Source organism: Clytia hemisphaerica, unplaced genomic scaffold, assembly GCF_902728285.1.
Source record: "Clytia hemisphaerica strain Z4C2 unplaced genomic scaffold, Clytia hemisphaerica genome assembly, whole genome shotgun sequence".
NCBI classification, from domain to species: domain Eukaryota; kingdom Metazoa; phylum Cnidaria; class Hydrozoa; order Leptothecata; family Clytiidae; genus Clytia; species Clytia hemisphaerica.
The window spans coordinates 170706-191497 of NW_027104606.1; the positions used below are offsets into that span (position 1 = coordinate 170706).

Below are 20792 nucleotides of genomic sequence, written 5' to 3' on the forward strand. Positions count from 1 at the left end.
TCCTCTTTCTAAAATTACATTTTAATGACCCGAAAGTTTGCAATGTTTTGACTTATAAGAGATGGCGGATAATAATAATAATGAATTGTCTGCGTTTTTAATGCAGTAGCACGAGTAATGTTTTGTTTTTGCAGAATAAACAAAGAGCCTCGTGAATGTATAAAGCCCGGGGGGTACTACCCTTGTCGACTGACGGGGGTGCTCCGCTGAGGTTCGAAAAATGGACCCTACGTGGGACTCGAAATTTGCGAAAAATGTGACCCTGAATGGGACTGAAACTCCAAAATTTTCTCAAATTTTCTACTTTTTCCCCAAATTTTCCAAAAATAGGCACCCTACGAGGGACTGATTTTTCTATTTTGGTGTTTTTGCGACCCTACCTGGGACTCGTGGAGGTTAAAAAGGTACCCTGACCAGCGGAGCATCCCCGTAACCCATCTTGCCCTAGTACCCCCTCCCCCCGGTATAAAGTGGCTTTATTAATTTGCTGAAATCGTGTTGAAAGGTTCTCACTTTCTATATTTTTCAGAATTGAAAACCATTTAAAATAGAAAAAAGAAGATAGTTTACATGATCCTAATCTTTATACTTTATTAGTTAATACTTCTCAGAAGTAACTTGATGTTTCAAGTTTATGTACCTGGACATATCTGATCGTTTTGTCAACACTTCCAACTGTTTGGAAAAGGCCTTCTCAAAGCAATCAATAACTTCAGCGTCTGTCCATTCTTTGTTGATCTCAAAGTCAAGTATTATATAGCCATTTTTCATAAAGATGGATCTCCTTTGATTGCTGGGCACCTCACGATCACTTGCTAAGGGTAGTACGACTACTGAGCGCGCACGAAAAATTGGTTGCTGGGTTTCGACTTTTTTTGGGACAACACCAGTTGTTGTTACATTTTTGTTTAATTTCTTTTTGCTAGAAGAGGATCCACGTTTGAATATGTGACTCATCTCTCGTGATGGAGAGAGATAAGGTTGTCTTTGTGAAATTGGTCCACTTGATCCTGGAGAAGATACTGAAGCAATCGTCCTTTGAAATGAGGGATGAGAGACCACACTTCTAACAATGGCCTCGATGTCTTCATTTTGGTTTTGTCTATTCTCAGTCATGTTTAATATCTGAATCAAAATTCAATTAAATTTTACGGAGTGGTTAGTGCAACGTCAGGTTATTTTTAGATATGCCGTGGATATAACACCGTCCGCGCGGAATGGCTATTTCCACGTCAGGCTGGGAAATTCCCGATAGACATTGAACTTTAAATAATTTGAAATCACGAGTGATGGGAAGCTGCGATGGCCGAGTGGATAAAGTGATGTTGCTAGTAGTGTTGCTGTTTTTGCATGTATGAGTTCGAGCCCCAAAGAAGTCCAAAGTTTTAAAAAAGCCAGTAAACATCGTATTTTTCTAATCGCCCGGGAAGGATGGATGGATGATGGGTGCATGGAGAATAAGGAATAAAGGTTTAGAAGTCACAGCATAGCTTTTGACACTTTGGCCATTGGCCATTGCATTATTCATTTCTCTTCATTCTGCATTAACAATCCAATCATTAACAGCTTTTAAGACAGGTGACAGGCAAGATCAAAGTAGGTATATATCTAATTTTGGTGTTTCGTGTTTGGTGTAGACCCATTCTGCCATTACTATTTCTGATTGAGGCGCTGTGGTATAGTGGTCATTGACCTTGGTTGCTGCACAGGCGACTGAGATTCCCACTCGCAGCGGTTTACTTGGCAAGTGAATGAACCTTCGCCCGGGTCAACCCATGCCATGCCATGTGACGTGAGGAGAATTGGGTAGTCAGTCCAGCCAAGGTGCTGACGGGGCGCTCATTGAAAGCGTCTATAGTTGCGAAAAAAGGCCTCAAAGCCTCCTGCAACTCAACCAAATAGAAGAAAGAAGAAGTAAATTGAACGAGGTAAACAGTTAGATAATTAGGATAAGTAGAGCTGTAGAGGGGGGTGCCCAGTGCACGAAAGTCAAACGTCAAACTTTTTTTTGATAGATTGCAAGACTTGTAGGTTGTGAGTATTATTGTGCTGTTCAAAGTAGGTTTCAGAAACATTTGTATCTTTATTCTTTATGAGTCCAAAGCCACTCGTTCGTGCACCGGGTCGTTTACGCACTGGTGTGACTTGATTGTAAAACCCTAAACTGCTTAAACATTCAATTTTAAGTTCTATCATCAAATTAGATGATGAGTTTGATAATATCTAGAAAATCTGTTCAATGAGTTTCGGGATAATAAATGGGTCTGGGTTTATCATTCAATTCCTAGTATCATTTCAGCTCAGGATCCTGGGAATTCGACGAACAGTGTCTGCTGGGGTGAAAGCTTTTTGTGATTGTTTTCGTATTTTTTGAAAATGTTCTAGACACCACGACACAAAATGGTAAATGGACAGTTTTCTGGTGTTATTATAAGATTTGCTCCTAAGGGTCCTGGTCACCAATCTGTGTTAGGGTTTTCCTAACCAAACTCAAACAAGTAATATTGTAGTTGACGGTGAAACCTCTGAAGCAGCTGAGACAATTTCTGGTGTCCCTCAAGCCTTAGTTTTAGGCCCATTATTGTTTATTATCATGATCGATGACATTGATGAAAATGTGGAGTACTGTATTCAACACTGCCAAGCTGTGCAGATGATACCAGAATGAAAAAAGCTATCCAGAACCTGCTAGACACTTTCAAACTTCAAGAAGGTTTAAAACCGAGTCTCGAAATGGGCATTCTGGGGCATTAGATAACAACATGATGTTGAATGTTCATTATAGCAATCAGATGGCTACTAGCAATAGCTACTTTACTGATCCACTAGTTCTAGTTCTATTGAATTATCACATAATACATTACGTAAATTTTCGTGATTTAAAATCATTTCACTAAAAATCATCGCAACGAAAAATCTGCTGTGAAAGACCTTGGTGTAGTGTTATTAACAGATGTACCAACTTCAAGCAGCATATCAATGGTATGATAAAAAAATCAACAGAACTTGCTAGCTGGGTTTTAAGAACCTTCAAATCCAGAAAAGACGTGATGACAACACTGTGGAAGTCGTTAATCATCCCCCATTTAGACTTTTGTTCCCAGCTTTGGAACCCACAGGAAAAGGGCCTGATCCAAGGAATTGAGGTAGTTCAAAGGTCATTTACACGGCAAATCACGGATGTCAAAGCATTAGGCTACTGGACTGAAGGAGCTTGGAATGTATTCTTTGCAACGAAGGAGGGAAATATATATATATTGTCATCTATACTTAGAGCATCCTAGAAAGCTTAGTTCCAAATATTGCAATTGAATATGAAACAGAGAATAGGGGCATCTTCAGCTATTTCAATGAGAGACAAGGAAGGAAGTGGTTCATCCCCCTGATAAGGAGAAGTCCTTTTCAACGCCAAGTCTTAACCATACAAAAATGATTTGTTATTCTGATTGACTTCATTGTGTGCTTTCAACACATTTATGCCTGGCTTTGTTTTCCATTTTTAGGTCGTATTCATTTGTTACGTACGGCTTAAAAAAATAGACTTTTGACAAAACGTAAACAATGATAACTTTTTATTTATTGCTTCAATATTTTGCCTGGCAAACTGAGGGTTAGATGCCCCATATAATAAAAGATTATTTTCAGATATAAAGATGTTTAAAATGTTTGAAATATTTGAATTTTTTTTCAAAAAACTTTCTATTTTTTTTCGGGGCAATATGGTGACCGGGACCCCGGGATCACTACAGTAGCTAGACATTTCTAGAGTGCAAGGCTAGAGCGTTTTGTATGAATTATGGCTTGTGTTGTCAATGCCTACACTAGACAGAGGCATGCCATTGCACTGGACAACTTCATGCACTGGACACTTTTGTCCAATGTTTTTTTGTTATAACCAGACATAATTTTATCACCAGTCACCAGACGCCTGGTGAATTATGGTTCTAGACACAAGACACATTCATAGATATTATTACGGATACTGTACTGTAAAGTCAAAGTTCTATTCATTTAAAATTGATTATCGATTTTAATCAATAGCTATAATTGATAAGTAATTGATGGATTAGTTACCTATTAGAATCAAATCAATAACTTATCGACACAACGTCTAAAAAATTGTGAATATTGATTTACTTTATTGATTAGCTATCAATCAGCTATCAATTATATGGATCAGTTACTGTGAATTAGGTTCAATCAAGCTTTATGGAGTTAGATTGAAAAATTGGTTTGATGATGAATTGTCGTTCATGCGTGCAGGCGGCATAGGAACTACTTTTCATTTCTTATTAACATAATAGTTATTATTATAAACATGTTTTATTATAGAGATAAAAATGACTTGTGAATTTATTGAGGGTGAGCGGTTTCACACGTTTCAAGAATTGTTGGATAAAATTCAAAGATTTCAAAAAGAAAAATGTGTGAAACTTTCAATTAACGATTCAAGAAGCCTAAAAGCTGCTCAAAAGGAACAGAAGGTTTCCAGAGCAAAACAACTGAACGAAGAAATTAAATACTACTATGTTAATTATGGATGTATTCATTACGGTATCCATCATTCCCGCGGAAAAGGCATCAGGGAAGCAAGGTAAATTAAAATTTTTTGTTCTTTCTTATATTATAAACCACATTTTATGACATTTAGATTGGATATAATTGCGTTAATAATCGATACGTAATTGATACTCAAGAATATTTATATGTTTTCGATTACCTATTGGTTATTAACGATTGACCCTTTTATTATTGGTTGATATCAATCAATGAATGGTGACAAGGGTTGATGATATTAGACAATCTTTCAGTATATGACATTGTTAATGAAATCAGCTGTAGAAAGTGAACAAAAAATATGTGGATTTGTAATTGGACATCAATATTTTGTCGATTACGTAATGATTTTTTTCTGATGCTTTTATTTCATCCATGTCAGACATGGACGACATGGATAATGTTTTACCATTTAATTTCATGACAGGCTTGTTATTCTGACACTTTGAATTCATTAAAAAACTTTATATTCATGATATTTACGATGTAACCTTTTTTTCTATATCATAGTATTGTACAGAAATATATTTGGCCGTAATAATTATAGGTGGCAAAATATTTTTCAAGCAATGACCCCTGGAAAAAATCAAAAAAATCAACACACAAGCAAGCTGAAGCAAAAATTAATAAGCTTATGAATAATTTTCAAAAACAACCAGAAAATGAGTTTTCCACTTATAAATGTTCCTCAAATTTTACCCATTTAGGGGATGTTCATGCCTTTTAAATACATGTAATTTTGTTAGAATTGTTAAATTTCTAAAGACTTATTTTTGAAAAGTCCTTTTGTGAGGCATGCTAAATCCTTTTGAGAAATATTACAAAAATTTAATTTTTTTTTCTCAAATTTTTACTCAGAATCTCAAGTTTTTGCTAAAAAGCCCCTTCATGTTTTCTACTAAATAATAAACAGGTGGTATTTGTCACTGGGTGGGTGTACTAACTGCATTATGCTAAAGTCTTCACACTAAATCAGTAAAGAATCTTAAAGTAAGAATAAAAAAAGTCACGCAATATCTTTGGCCATAACTTCAGATAAAAAAGTTTAATTTTCCACAAGTTTTAAGAGAAAGATTCAGCTAGCCGTCAAATTAAATTTTATTTTGGTAAGCCTAGAATTGTCATTTGAATAATAGCCTAAAGTTGAAAGAATGAAAATGTCACAAACACCCTTTCTCTTTTTGGAACTGTTCCCCTTATTGGTTTATCCCCCTTATTTAAAAGATCAAGTGTTACTCCTCCCTTAATCTTACTCCCACCTTTAATTGATCGAATTCGAAAAAATGGAAAACGATGATAAGAAAAATGCTTATCACAAAATATCTTTCAAGATCCTTATATTCGATGTATAAACAAGGAATTGATAATTGTCAAGTTTTTAAACTAATTACTCTCCCCTGAAGTATGTTGTCCCATAATTAGCTTTTAGAAACCCACTCTTTAGTTTGACAAAGTTAAAGACCCTTTTAAAAACTTTCAAATATCCCAAGTCCCCCTTAAATTAAGCTATGTCTTACTCATGCAAGCACTTCTTGTTTGCCATTCTTACCTTGAATGATAAGTTCTAATTTTCATCTCTCTTCTAATTCCTTAGCACCTTCAAGAAAAATTGTCCCTTTGTTATCAAATTACGAGCTGACAAAGATTTGCAGTATTTAGTAGTGACACATGTCTCAGATAAGCACGAAAATCACTTAGTTGATGAAGTAAGATCATTATTTTTCGAATCTGTGTCATTTGTGTAAAGGTTGACATAAGAGTCTTTAATAAGAGTGGTATCTTTTCAGATCTTTTAGCTATTTAGCCAAAATTATGCTTTTTGAAATTTTTTGCAATTCTTATATAAAATATCATTTTAAATGTTATTTCTATTTAGAATCTCTTCAAACATCTTCCCAGTGAAAGACAGTTACCTAGTGATTTGGAGAAAGACACTATAGAGTTTTTGAAATTGAAACCAAACAAGAAACTTGTCCAGCAAGATCTTCAAATTAAAAGTGGAAAAGTTGTTTATATGAGAGACGTTCACAATCTAGCGCAGAAAGCTAAATCAAATAAAACTAGAAACGAGCTTCCTGAAGTTGTAAACATTCTAATAGAAGAATTTGGTAAGTAGTTGTAGATTTTCCTTAAAACTCAGCGGGAGGAGTTATAGGTCTTGGAATAAGACCACGAGTGTTGTGGCTTGAAAATTTTAAACAATTAGGCCAAAAACAGGCTTTTCTCAGTACAGTAGAAGATATTTGTAGGCAAAATATCTCCTTTAACCCTTAAGACATACTAACGGGTGCTTCAAAAAAAAAAACTGGAACAAATTTGAATCAAAATTCTGAAAAAACTATAATTGGGTAAAGGCCACATTTTTGGTACACCTGTCCCTTCCATTACATCAAAAAATTTTCATCCCCAAAAAGCTTCATATTTTTTCTGACTCAACAATACCTATGGCATGAAAATAAACTTTGTGCCCCTCAAAATTTTAGGTTGGAAATCTTTTTCAGCCTCAATGTGTCATACGCTTGCACTTTTAACTTATTTTAGAAATCAGTTGGTAGCATTTTTTAAACTGGTTTCCATTCCTTTAACTTGGTATGCACCATTTTGCGTAACGGAAGGGACAAACCCTAGTCATGACATCAAATTCTTTATATTTTTCCCACTATACTAGTGATAATCAGCATTATCATCATGCAGAACTTTTGTTTTTATCTTATTGGGAGAGTTGGCTTAGGCAGTGTTTTTATTATAGCTGCTTGTATTTGTCAAATGAGGCATTCTTTCAAAAGCGTAACAGAAAGAGCATAAAGTATCCGATTTTCAGAAACTTGAAATTAAAATTATCAAAATCACTGACACTATTCTCAAAGATAAGTAAATGTTTTTGTTTCAATTTGGGTAAATGAATCTACCTGAGCCTTCTTAGAGAAATTAGTATCAAAGTTTCCAGCTTTTTCTTTGAAATAATTTGATCAAAATCAGGAGTTTTTGTTCAAAATCACGAGTTTTTGTTCAAAATTTATTTTCAGATTTAAACTCTTCACCAATGGAAAAGAGGAAGGCCAACTTAAATTCTGAGTTATCTTACTTTAAATTTGCTATATTTAAAAAAATAAGTACTCAAAATTTTTCTTTTAAAAAAACGTCAATTTTGAGAAAAGGAGGGGGGGGTCAAATTTGTCTTTTCAACAAAATTCGAGAGCATTTTGAATGTTTTGATGATTTATAGAAAAATAAAAGACAAATGATGCTGTATCATCATAGTACAATATTGTATGAGAAATACACGAGTATCATTAAAAAACTAGGTAAAGAGGGAATAAGTTTTCCTATTGAAAAATTCAAACAGTTGCCTCTAATCTCTTAACTAAATCTAGTTTGTGACTAATGTCCTGTTTACTACCAGAAAAAAAAAGCTTTGAAATGATTTGGTTCATTTTGGGTAATTTTAGCCTCAATTTGTTTACAATAGGGTGTTAGAAACTCATCATTTTGAAAAAAAGTAATCTTATGAAAATTTTAAACTAGGAAGGTTGATTTTCGTGACGGTCCCCTCCTTTTTTGGGAAAAATTTAGGGTGTAACCCCCCCTCCCCAACCAGCAGGGGGGGGCTGACGCTATGAAATTTATCTTGTTTCTGAATTTGAAATTTTGACTTATATGTTAGTTTTCTCATGGAATTCATGATTCAAACTTGTTCCGTTTATTTTTTTGAAACACCCAGTAGAAAATGTTAGAAACCTTTTGAACTCGATGTGCTTTTATCCAACATAGGTTTGTTTACTCCTCCAATCAAAGGGGGTGTTTTTAAAGATCTTATCCTATCTTGACCTGATATTACGATTCATATCTTGACCTGCTATGCCTATGAAATATAGTGGCTAATTTTAGGTACAAGATGTGCATTTCACTCATTATAAAAATAGAACCAAATTTTTGTGCACTGTAACGATTTTCAAAGCACTGATAATTAAATTATTTTTCCCAGGTTGTACCGTCAATATCAACAAAGATGACGAGGACACACTTTTAGGGCTGTTCTTTCAGGACGAGTCCATGAAGATTAATTTTGAAGCGTATTCTGAAGTATTGTTTATAGATGCCACGTACAAGGTTAATGAATTAAGAATTCCGGCATACATTCTTTTAGTCGAAGATTCTTTAGGTCTAAGTGAAGTCGTTGGTGTGGCACTTTTGGTTAACGAAACAAAACAAAATGTCACCTGGTTAATTGAGACTTTTGCTGCGCTCAACAATAGTGAAAAACTTAGAGTTGTTATGGCAGATAAGGACATCAACGAACGGAAAAGAATTTCTGAAATTCTTGGTGTCCCTATCCTTATCTGCCTTTTTCACGCATTGAAAGCATTTAGACGTGAAATGGGTATTTTGGAGATCAATAAAGATCTAAAGACCAAAGCGAAAGAACTGTTCGAAAAAATGTGTTACGCTTATACTGAAGAGAACTTCAAATTGTACGAGTCTCAATTTTTAGGACTAGACACAGAAAGTTCCCCTTTGATAACCTATTATGTGAAGAATTGGCAACCATTCACAAAAGATTGGGTTAAGTGTTTTAAAGCCCAAAGTGGCAATTTTCTGAACTCGACCAATAACAGACTTGAAAGTTTTAATTCAAAACTCAAATCGGTCATAGGTTTACATTGTTCCCTGGAAGAATTTATCCGTGGTTTCTTTTCTGTTCTGAGCACTTTAAGAACTGAAAGGGATGCCATTGTAGCCAAAGAGTTTCAGAAAGTGAAGGTTATTGTAAGTGAAAACCCAATCATTATTACGATAAAAGAATATTTGACCTCATTTGCTGCGAAATTTGTATGTGAAGAATTTAACAGCTTCACTAAAACAACTATTCGAAGCTACCACCATACCACTACCACTACCTGCAGCTGTCCTTTTGCATCGTCAATGAGACTGCCTTGCAGACACATATTTCTTTCGCGTTTTGAGACTAACTGCCAGTTCTTATTCGTGGAGGAGCTCTGTATCAAAAGATGGTCCAAAAGCTATTGTTTGGAAACCCAGCGTTTGTTCAAGAAATCAAATGGTTCAAATGGTTATGGGGCACCGATCAACACCACAACCAGACGACCAGAAAAAGCCTTGAACCAAGCTGAAAGATTCAACAAAGCTCTGGGGATCTGCAAACAACTTTCGTCGCTTGTTGCAGAACATGGTGGTGAAACTTTTGTATCGCGAATAAAGACTCTTACATGTCTTCAATCCATTTGGGAAAGAGGAGAAGAAGCAAGAATTATCTCTAAATCAGTTGGTAAGACAATCAAGGCCGTCTTTTTTACTAACCAACACATGATAAATTAAGAATTGAATATGCTTTAAGAAGTGCAGTATACAGTATCTGGTTTCAATTTCCATTCAATTATTCCTATACAGGGAAAAAATATTGGAAAAAAATGCAATGAAACTAGATAAATATAACATAAACCTATTTACTAGAAACTTCTGGACCTTTTGATAAATCTCTATGTACTTTATCCCCCAATTCTTTGAATTTGATATATGTCTGTACTGAACTGTATAACTCCATTCGATTGTATTCATTGATAGGGACTCTACCCCTTTACAGAGAATTAACCTTGTTTCTTGGTATTTTCAGTTGATCCTGATTCGTTGAATTGTTCTAAACCTGAGCATGGTATGTGTTTTTTGATTTCTCTATACTTTCGCTTTGATAAATGTCTGTACTGAACTCTATCACTTTCTTGTATTCTTCGAGAGGGGCTCTACCCCTTTACAGAGAATTAACCTTATTTTCTTGGTATTTTCAGTTGATCCTGATTCGTTGAATTGCTCCAAACCCAAGCATGGTATGTGTTTCTTTGATTTCTCTATACTTTCGCTTTGATAAATGTCTGTACTGAACTCTATCACTTTCTTGTATTCTTTGAGAGGGACTCTACCCCTTTAAAGAAAATTGACCTTATTTTCTTGGTATTTTCAGTTGATCCTGATTCGTTGAATTGTTCTAAACCTGAGCATGGTATGTGTTTCTTTGATTCCTCTATACTTTCGTTTTGATAAATGTCTGTATTGAACTCTATTCTTATATTCTTCGAGAGGGACTCTACCCCTTTACAGAGAATTAACCTTATGTTCTTGGTATTTTCAGTTGATCCTGATTCCTTGAATTGTTCTAAACCCGAGCATGGTATGTGTTTTTTGATTTCTTCATACTTTCGCTTTGATAAATGTCTGTATTGAACTCTATTCTTATATTCTTCGAGAGGGACTCTACCCCTTTACAGAGAATTAACCTTATGTTCTTGGTATTTTCAGTTGATCCTGATTCGTTGAATTGCTCCAAACCCAAGCATGGTATGTGTTTCTTTGATTTCTCTATACTTTCGCTTTGATAAATGTCTGTACTGAACTCTATCACTTTCTTGTATTCTTTGAGAGGGGCTCTACCACTTTACAGAGAATCATCCTTATTTTCTTGGTATTTTCAGTTGATCCTGATTTGTTGAATTGTTCTAAACCTGAGCATGGTATGTATTTTTTGATTTCTCTATAATTTTCGCTTTGATAAATGTCTGTACTGAACTTTATCACTTTCTTGTATTCTTTGAGAGGGACTCTACCACTTTACAGAGAATTAACCTTATTTTCTTGGTATTTTTTCAGCTGATCCTGATTCGTTGAATTGTTCTAAACCTGAGCATGGTATGTGTTTTTTTGATTTATCTTTACTTTCGCTTTGATAAATGTCTGTACTGAACTTTATCACTTTCTTGTATTCTTTGAGAGGGACTCTACCACTTTACAGAGAATTAACCTTATTTTCTTGGTATTTTCAGTTGATCCTGATTCGTTGAATTGCTCCAAACCCAAGCATGGTATGTGTTTCTTTGATTTCTCTATACTTTCGCTTTGATAAATGTCTGTACTGAACTCTATCACTTTCTTGTATTCTTTGAGAGGGGCTCTACCACTTTACAGAAAATTGACCTTATTTTCTTGGTATTTTCAGTTGATCCTGATTCGTTGAATTGTTCTAAACCTGAGCATGGTATGTGTTTCTTTGATTCCTCTATACTTTCGTTTTGATAAATGTCTGTATTGAACTCTATTCTTATATTCTTCGAGAGGGACTCTACCCCTTTACAGAGAATTAACCTTATGTTCTTGGTATTTTCAGTTGATCCTGATTCCTTGAATTGTTCTAAACCCGAGCATGGGTATGTGTTTTTTTGATTTCTTCATACTTTCGCTTTGATAAATGTCTGTATTGAACTCTATTCTTATATTCTTCGAGAGGGGCTCTACCCCTTTACAGAGAATTAACCTTATTTTCTTGGTATTTTCAGTTGATCCTGATTCGTTGAATTGCTCCAAACCCAAGCATGGTATGTGTTTCTTTGATTTCTCTATACTTTTGCTTTGATAAATGTCTGTACTGAACTTTATCACTTTCTTGTATTCTTTGAGAGGGACTCTACCACTTTACAGAGAATTAACCTTATGTTCTTGGTATTTTCAGTTGATCCTGATTCGTTGAATTGCTCCAAACCCAAGCATGGTATGTGTTTCTTTTTCTTTTTGATTTCTCTATACTTTCGCTTTGATAAATGTCTGTACTGAACTCTATCACTTTCTTGTATTCTTTGAGAGGGGCTCTACCACTTTACAGAGAATCATCCTTATTTTCTTGGTATTTTCAGTTGATCCTGATTTGTTGAATTGTTCTAAACCTGAGCATGGTATGTATTTTTTGATTTCTCTATACTTTCGCTTTGATAAATGTCTGTACTGAACTTTATCACTTTCTTGTATTCTTTGAGAGGGACTCTACCACTTTACAGAGAATTAACCTTATTTTCTTGGTATTTTCAGCTGATCCTGATTCGTTGAATTGTTCTAAACCTGAGCATGGTATGTGTTTTTTGATTTATCTTTACTTTCGCTTTGATAAATGTCTGTACTGAACTTTATCACTTTCTTGTATTCTTTGAGAGGGACTCTACCACTTTACAGAGAATTAACCTTATTTTCTTGGTATTTTCAGTTGATCCTGATTCGTTGAATTGCTCCAAACCCAAGCATGGTATGTGTTTTCTTTTTTGATTTCTCTATACTTTCGCTTTGATAAATGTCTGTACTGAACTCTATCACTTTCTTGTATTCTTTGAGAGGGACTCTACCCCTTTACAGAAAATTGACCTTATTTTCTTGGTATTTTCAGTTGATCCTGATTCGTTGAATTGTTCTAAACCTGAGCATGGTATGTGTTTCTTTGATTCCTCTATACTTTCGTTTTGATAAATGTCTGTATTGAACTCTATTCTTATATTCTTCGAGAGGGACTCTACCCCTTTACAGAGAATTAACCTTATGTTTCTTGGTATTTTCAGTTGATCCTGATTCCTTGAATTGTTCTAAACCCGAGCATGGTATGTGTTTTTTGATTTCTTCATACTTTCGCTTTGATAAATGTCTGTATTGAACTCTATTCTTATATTCTTCGAGAGGGGCTCTACCCCTTTACAGAGAATTAACCTTATTTTCTTGGTATTTTCAGTTGATCCTGATTCGTTGAATTGCTTGCTCCAAACCCAAGCATGGTATGCGTTTCTTTGATTTCTCTATACTTTTGCTTTGATAAATGTCTGTACTGAACTTTATCACTTTCTTGTATTCTTTGAGAGGGACTCTACCACTTTACAGAGAATTAACCTTATTTTCTTGGTATTTTCAGTTGATCCTGATTCGTTGAATTGCTCCAAACCCAAGCATGGTATGTGTTTCTTTGATTTCTCTATACTTTCGCTTTGATAAATGTCTGTACTGAACTCTATCACTTTCTTGTATTATTTGAGAGGGGCTCTACTACCACTTTACAGAGAATCATCCTTATTTTCTTGGTATTTTCAGTTGATCCTGATTTGTTGAATTGTTCTAAACCCTGAGCATGGTATGTATTTTTTGATTTCTCTATACTTTCGCTTTGATAAATGTCTGTACTGAACTTTATCACTTTCTTGTATTCTTTGAGAGGGATTCTACCACTTTACAGAGAATTAACCTTATTTTCTTGGTATTTTCAGTTGATCCTGATTCGTTGAATTGTTCTAAACCTGAGCATGGTATGTGTTTTTTGATTTATCTTTACTTTCGCTTTGATAAAATGTCTGTACTGAACTTTATCACTTTCTTGTATTCTTTGAGAGGGACTCTACCACTTTACAGAGAATTAACCTTATTTTCTTGGTATTTTCAGTTGATCCTGATTCGTTGAATTGCTCCAAACCCAAGCATGGTATGTGTTTCTTTGATTTCTCTATACTTTCGCTTTGATAAATGTGTACTGAACTCTATCACTTTCTTGTATTCTTTGAGAGGGGCTCTACCACTTTACAGAGAAATCATCCTTATTTTCTTGGTATTTTCAGTTGATCCTGATTTGTTGAATTGTTCTAAAACCTGAGCATGGTATGTATTTTTTGATTTCTCTATACTTTCGCTTTGATAAATGTCTGTACTGAACTTTATCACTTTCTTGTATTCTTTGAGAGGGACTCTACCACTTTACAGAGAATTAACCTTATTTTCTTGGTATTTTCAGCTGATCCTGATTCGTTGAATTGTTCTAAACCTGAGCATGGTATGTGTTTTTTGATTTATCTTTACTTTCGCTTTGATAAATGTCTGTACTGAACTTTATCACTTTCTTGTATTCTTTGAGAGGGACTCTACCACTTTTACAGAGAATTAACCTTATTTTCTTGGTATTTTCAGTTGATCCTGATTCGTTGAATTGCTCCAAACCCAAGCATGGTATGTGTTTCTTTGATTTCTCTATACTTTCGCTTTGATAAATGTCTGTACTGAACTCTATCACTTTCTTGTATTCTTTGAGAGGGACTCTACCCCTTTACAGAAAATTGACCTTATTTTCTTGGTATTTTCAGTTGATCCTGATTCGTTGAATTGTTCTAAACCTGAGCATGGTATGTGTTTCTTTGATTCCTCTATACTTTCGTTTTGATAAATGTCTGTATTGAACTCTATTCTTATATTCTTTGAGAGGGACTCTACCCCTTTACAGAGAATTAACCTTATGTTCTTGGTATTTTCAGTTGATCCTGATTCCTTGAATTGTTCTAAACCCGAGCATGGTATGTGTTTTTTGATTTCTTCATACTTTCGCTTTGATAAATGTCTGTATTGAACTCTATTCTTATATTCTTCGAGAGGGGCTCTACCCCTTTACAGAGAATTAACCTTATTTTCTTGGTATTTTCAGTTGATCCTGATTCGTTGAATTGCTCCAAACCCAAGCATGGTATGCGTTTCTTTGATTTCTCTATACTTTTGCTTTGATAAATGTCTGTACTGAACTTTATCACTTTCTTGTATTCTTTGAGAGGGACTCTACCACTTTACAGAGAATTAACCTTATTTTCTTGGTATTTTCAGTTGATCCTGATTCGTTGAATTGCTCCAAACCCAAGCATGGTATGTGTTTCTTTGATTTCTCTATACTTTCGCTTTGATAAATGTCTGTACTGAACTCTATCACTTTCTTGTATTCTTTGAGAGGGGCTCTACCACTTTACAGAGAATCATCCTTATTTTCTTGGTATTTTCAGTTGATCCTGATTTGTTGAATTGTTCTAAACCTGAGCATGGTATGTATTTTTTGATTTCTCTATACTTTCGCTTTGATAAATTTCTGTACTGAACTTTATCACTTTCTTGTATTCTTTGAGAGGGATTCTACCACTTTACAGAGAATTAACCTTATTTTCTTGGTATTTTCAGTTGATCCTGATTCGTTGAATTGTTCTAAACCTGAGCATGGTATGTGTTTTTTGATTTATCTTTACTTTCGCTTTGATAAAATGTCTGTACTGAACTTTATCACTTTCTTGTATTCTTTGAGAGGGACTCTACCCATTTACAGAGAATTACCCTTATTTTCTTGGTATTTTCAGTTGATCCTGATTCGTTGAATTGTTCTAAACCTGAGCATGGTATGTGTTTTTTGATTTATCTTTACTTTCGCTTTGATAAATGTATGTACTGAACTTTATCACTTTCTTGTATTCTTTGAGAGGGGCTCTACCACTTTACAGAAAATTAACCTTATTTTCTTGGTATTTTCAGTTGATCCTGATTCGTTGTATTGCTCCAAACCTGAGCATGGTATGTGTTTTTTGATTTATCTTTACTTTCGCTTTGATAAATGTCTGTACTGAACTCTATCACTTTCTTGTATTCTTTGAGAGGGACTCTACCCATTTACAGAGAATTAACCTTATTTTCTTGGTATTTTCAGTTGATCCTGATTTGTTGAATTGTTCTAAACCTGAGCATGGTATGTATTTTTTGATTTCTCTATACTTTCGCTTTGATAAAATGTCTGTACTGAACTTTATCACTTTCTTGTATTCTTTGAGAGGGACTCTACCCCTTTACAGAGAATTAACCTTGTTTCTTGGTATTTTCAGTTGATCCTGATTCATTGAATTGTTCTAAACCTGAGCATGGTATGTGTTTTCTTTTTATTTCTCTATACTTTCGCCTTGATAAATGTCTGTACTGAACTTTATCACTTTCTTGTATTAAGAGGGACTCTACCACTTTACAGAGAATTACCCTTATTTTCTTGGTATTTTCAGTTGATCCTGATATGTTGTATTGTTCTAAACCTGAGCATGGTATGTATTTTTTGATTTCTCTATACTTTCGCTTTGATAAAATGTCTGTACTGAACTTTATCACTTTCTTGTATTCTTTGAGAGGGGCTCTACCACTTTACAGAAAATTAACCTTATTTTCTTGGTATTTTCAGTTGATCCTGATTCGTTGAATTATTCTAAACCTGAGCGTGGTATGTGTTTTTATCACTTTCTTGTATTAAGAGGGACTCTACCACTTTACAGAGAATTAAATTTATTTTCTTGGTATTTTCAGTTGATCCTGATTCGTTGAATTGTTCTAAACCTGAGCATGGTATGTGTTTTTTGATTTCTCTATACTTTTGCTTTGATAAATGTCTGTACTGAACTTTATCACTTTCTTGTATTCTTTGAGAGGGGCTCTACCACTTTACAGAGAATTAACCTTATTTTTTCTTGGTATGTATTTTTTTATTGCTCTTTACTTTCGCTATGATAAATTTCTGTACCCAACCGATAACTCCATTCGATTGTATTCTTTGAGAGGGACTCTACCCCTTTACAGCGAATTAACCTTGTTTTTTTGGTATTTTAAGCTGGTTCTGATTCGTTGAATTGTTCCAAACCTGATCTTGATGGAAATATTGATTCTTCAAACAAATTGCAATATGAGTTTGGTGGGTACATATAATTCGATTCCCAAATTATTTCTTTTCATCATTTTTTTTCTTCTTATTTTTAGATGTAAATTAACTGATATTGACCATTACAATATATTTTCAATGTGAAGTTTTTGTTCTTTTAATAATTCATCATTAAAAGTAACTGAATGTTTTAAATTGGTTTTACCAGGATTGAATCTCAGTGAAATTAAGAAAAGTTTACTAGTTAAAAAGGGTTTGTCCTACTTTCAATCTCATTAGATTGTTCTATTTTGTAGAACTATCAAAATTGAAACTTCCTGCTAAAATCAATATCAGAGGAAGACCTCGTGGCTCACTTCTTACTACAATTGGTAACCGTAGGAAAAGAGATCGGAAAGGTAGATGATAATAATTTTTAGATTGATTTTAGTCATTAATGCTTGCTACCCGTTTTTCTTTTCAAACTACCCATTTTGTTTAATGTATTTTCGAAATTTGTTCTCTACAGTGTGTCTCGTATAAAGCGGTCATCTTTCACCCTATATGACTTCATCAAATTTATGCGTAATCACCAGAGAGAAGAAAGAATTGTTTACAAGTTCAAATGTCTCTTAAAACTACAGTAATGACTATAATTATACTGTAATTCCCAAATGTATTCTAATTTCAATAAGAAAAGAAAAGATTTTTCAATCGAAGTTTCATTAATTTTGAGCATTTAAACATGACATTTTTACTAAGTTACTTTTTTTAACCTAAACACGAAACATCGCCCCTTAGTGATAAAATTAACTGTATAAATTAAAAAGGATTTTCTTTATATACTTGAACTTTACCGCTTTATACGGGACACACTGTATACATGTATGCTGTTTAATTCTATGGAACATTTTCCTTTGTTCTGATATATGTTGAGACACTGTAAGAATTGTGGCTAAACATTATCCTATCATTAGGGAATGCAATTGACAAGAAAAATAACAAGACGAAAGAAACCAAAGAAAATAAAACACCTGTCAGTAAAATACAGGATGTCGAGGCCATGGTATGCTCGCCAATTCTATTTTATTTTTGGAAAGAATATACGTATCGAATACCAAATTAATTTTAATAATTCCGATGATAGATCCAACATTACACCTTAACATTTGGAGCATTTTTCTCTCTAAGGGTTATTAAAAACCAACCCTCCCTGAGAATAAAATCTTTTACTGTTACAAGGGTTGATAGGGGCAGTCTTCATTTTAATTTTTCATAATCTTCTGTTTTAGGGTATCAATCCTGCTAACAATCAGAGATTCATAGAATTTTATCGGTATATTATAATTATCTCTACCTCTCTTTCCTATCAAAATCAAGATAGTAAGGGCCTATTTGTTTCATCACTATTTCTGCTACATTTACTGTAAGTGCTCTCATTTCAATTTGTTCTGTCCAAATCTGTTGCACTTCTTGTAAATAAACTTGCAAACTCCCTATTAGCAAAAATAGTAAAAACTTCAACCTTCTGCAAGCAAAGCAAAATCGCAATTTCTTCACAGTAAAAATTGCATCTAAAATCAGACTGGATGATGTTTTCTTAGCCTGATTGCCGATTTTGAACCAATTAAATTAAAGAAGTGAAGAGCTGAAACTGTAGCTTGCTCCACGCACAGGTCTATATCAAAATAGAAGTTACTTTCATAATGGCGGGATAGTGGCCACACAGCTGAGAATAAACAATGGATCCAAAGTTACTTTTTAAAATTCAAAGCACAAAACAAAAGAAAGTCCGAAAAGATTCATTCTGACATCAAAAATCTTGAAGTAACAGACGAAGTGATCGCAAGTAAAATATGCTATATTTCGTATTCTATCTAATACATCATTCAGGCAAAAAGTAAGTACAAAGAATAAAAGCTTCTACCGGGTGCGCCACAAAAAAGTTTCTCTCTTTAAAAGTAATTTTCTTGAAATCTAAACATTTTAAAAGAACCATTCCTATTTTATTGGAAAGAAGAAGAATAAACTTAAATTTTGATGGGTCATTTATTGAATTCGATTCATTATATCAAAAGTTATGCTCAATTGAATAAAAAAGTTACTTTTGGAAAGTGCTCAAAAACGTTAAAAATCGACCTATCAAATTATTCAGAAGCATAATTACATGATATATCAGTATTTTTGTTTCAGTCATTAAAAATGATAATTAGCTGTCTTAATGACCTTTTGTTATTAAAGGAAGGTTGAATTTAAATGGAAGGAAGAAAATTCGTCGAAATAGGCCAAATAATCTGGTAGAATTCAGAAAAATACATCAAATATGGGTTTCGAGGTAGATTCAGCCTTACATAGACTTAATCCAGTCTAGAACCAAAAATCTGAGGAAAATTTCGGTAAAACTAAATCAAATTAATCTTGATGAAGATTTTGAACCCTTTCGACCCTTCAGTTTCAAAATTTCTGTGTTTAGTTAATGAAAAATGCTCTTAATCATGTAAAGGCTATTGCGAATGCCAAATTTAAAGTAAAAATTTGATAGGTCGATTTTTAACGTTTTCGAGCACTTTCTGAAAGTAACATTTATATTCAATTGGACATAACTTTTGATCTAATGAATCGAATTTAATAAATGACCCATCAAAATTTAAGTCTATCTTTCTTCTTTCCAATGAAATAGGAATGGTTCTTTTAAAATCTTTAGATTTCGAGAAAATTAGTTTCAAAGAGAGAAACTTTTTTGTGGCGCACCCGGTATTTATATAAAAGTTCAAGATTTTTGATGTTAGAATGAAGCTTTTCGGACTTTCTTTTGTTTTATGGTTTTTAAAATGATCGGCTGGTTATGGATTCTGAACCAGGGATTATCAAGATGGCAGACAACAAAAGTTGCAATATTTGCTAGCATTTTCAAAGTTTTCACGGACTTCATAGCACTTTTAGCAGATAGCATCTACAGCATTTAAAGTAAGTGAAACAAATAGGCCTTAAATATCTCATGTATTAAGGATTGTTCATGCTCTGCCTCAGAGCCAGAGCTTTCTTGTGTATAACGTATACCAAACCAAGTTGCGGACCCCAGTAGACTATTGAAAAGTAGACTAGTAAACCACCTCTGCGATTACAATGCACGCTCACGCTATTGCAGGCAACTACGTTAGCTTAAATGTTTTTCCAACCACTCCCGCCATGTATTTTATTTTTTTATAAGAATATTTCCTGTCCGTGCGCTTGACTTTATAAGCACGATTCTCGCGTTTTACGAAAAACTGTTAAAGGGAAAAACTATAGCAAGGTTGTTAAAGGTATGCATGTTATTTGACAGACAATTTTGGAACTTTTTTTCTGAGTAAGTAACGTGGAAATGGCTGATAGTTTTAGTCTGTTCAATATCTTTAACTATAGCTCTTCTGAATGGTATACAACTATTTTTGCTAAAAATTATTTTAGTGAATTGGAATACCCGGATCAGCGTTCCATCATTCAGGTACCTGGAGATGGTCATTGTCTTTTGTATAGCTGGGTAATCGCCCTTCGTGCATCAGAGAAGTCAGGTATCAGACCGAGTTACGAGGAACTAAAGGCAATGTTGAGGCAAAGCTTTGCATCATACTATGGAGAAGAACATCGAGAATTCATGTGTGACCAAGAGGTACGTTATTAACAGTATATAATAAATAAAAACTAATAGCTGTTAGGCGTAAAATCTTTTGTCAATTTGTCAATCAACACCAGTCTTGTTACTTAGTTCCTTAAGATATAATTAGCGTGAAATTATTAATCTTAAGCTGACTTCACAAATTGTTTCATATAGGAAAACGTAAACCTTCAAGACGAACTTAGTGAATTCATCGATCGAAAAAACTATGGCCGTCAAGTTGGTGATGAGATGATAATCAATGTATTGGCGACCATTACTAAAGTTCGAGTTGGCGTTTGGCAACGATAATTAGAC

At 34.0% G+C, this 20792-nt stretch overlaps 3 protein-coding genes across 3 annotated transcripts; all 3 read left to right on the forward strand.

The window, feature by feature from the left end:
* The first annotated feature begins 8576 nt into the window (after positions 1–8576).
* Positions 8577–11467, forward strand: LOC136824236 (uncharacterized). The gene is made up of 7 exons (XM_067080409.1): positions 8577–9844; positions 10190–10228; positions 10535–10573; positions 10703–10741; positions 11043–11081; positions 11218–11256; positions 11391–11467. Exons 1-7 carry the CDS (start codon positions 8611–8613, stop codon positions 11465–11467), a joined length of 1506 nt encoding a protein of 501 aa, XP_066936510.1. The 5' UTR covers positions 8577–8610.
* Positions 11468–11767: 300 nt separating this feature from the next.
* Positions 11768–15619, forward strand: LOC136824237 (variant surface antigen E-like). Its single transcript, XM_067080410.1, has 11 exons — positions 11768–11771; positions 11901–11939; positions 12074–12112; positions 12255–12293; positions 12427–12465; positions 12776–12814; positions 12945–12983; positions 14670–14708; positions 15183–15221; positions 15355–15393; positions 15528–15619. Exons 1-11 carry the CDS (start codon positions 11768–11770, stop codon positions 15617–15619), a joined length of 447 nt encoding a protein of 148 aa, XP_066936511.1.
* Positions 15620–16053: 434 nt separating this feature from the next.
* On the forward strand, positions 16054–20786 carry LOC136824245 (uncharacterized). The gene is made up of 9 exons (XM_067080415.1): positions 16054–16082; positions 16215–16253; positions 16510–16548; positions 16811–16891; positions 17155–17256; positions 17815–17903; positions 18130–18173; positions 20288–20489; positions 20652–20786. Exons 2-9 carry the CDS (start codon positions 16226–16228, stop codon positions 20784–20786), a joined length of 720 nt encoding a protein of 239 aa, XP_066936516.1. The 5' UTR covers positions 16054–16082; positions 16215–16225.
* The last annotated feature ends 6 nt before the right edge of the window (positions 20787–20792 follow it).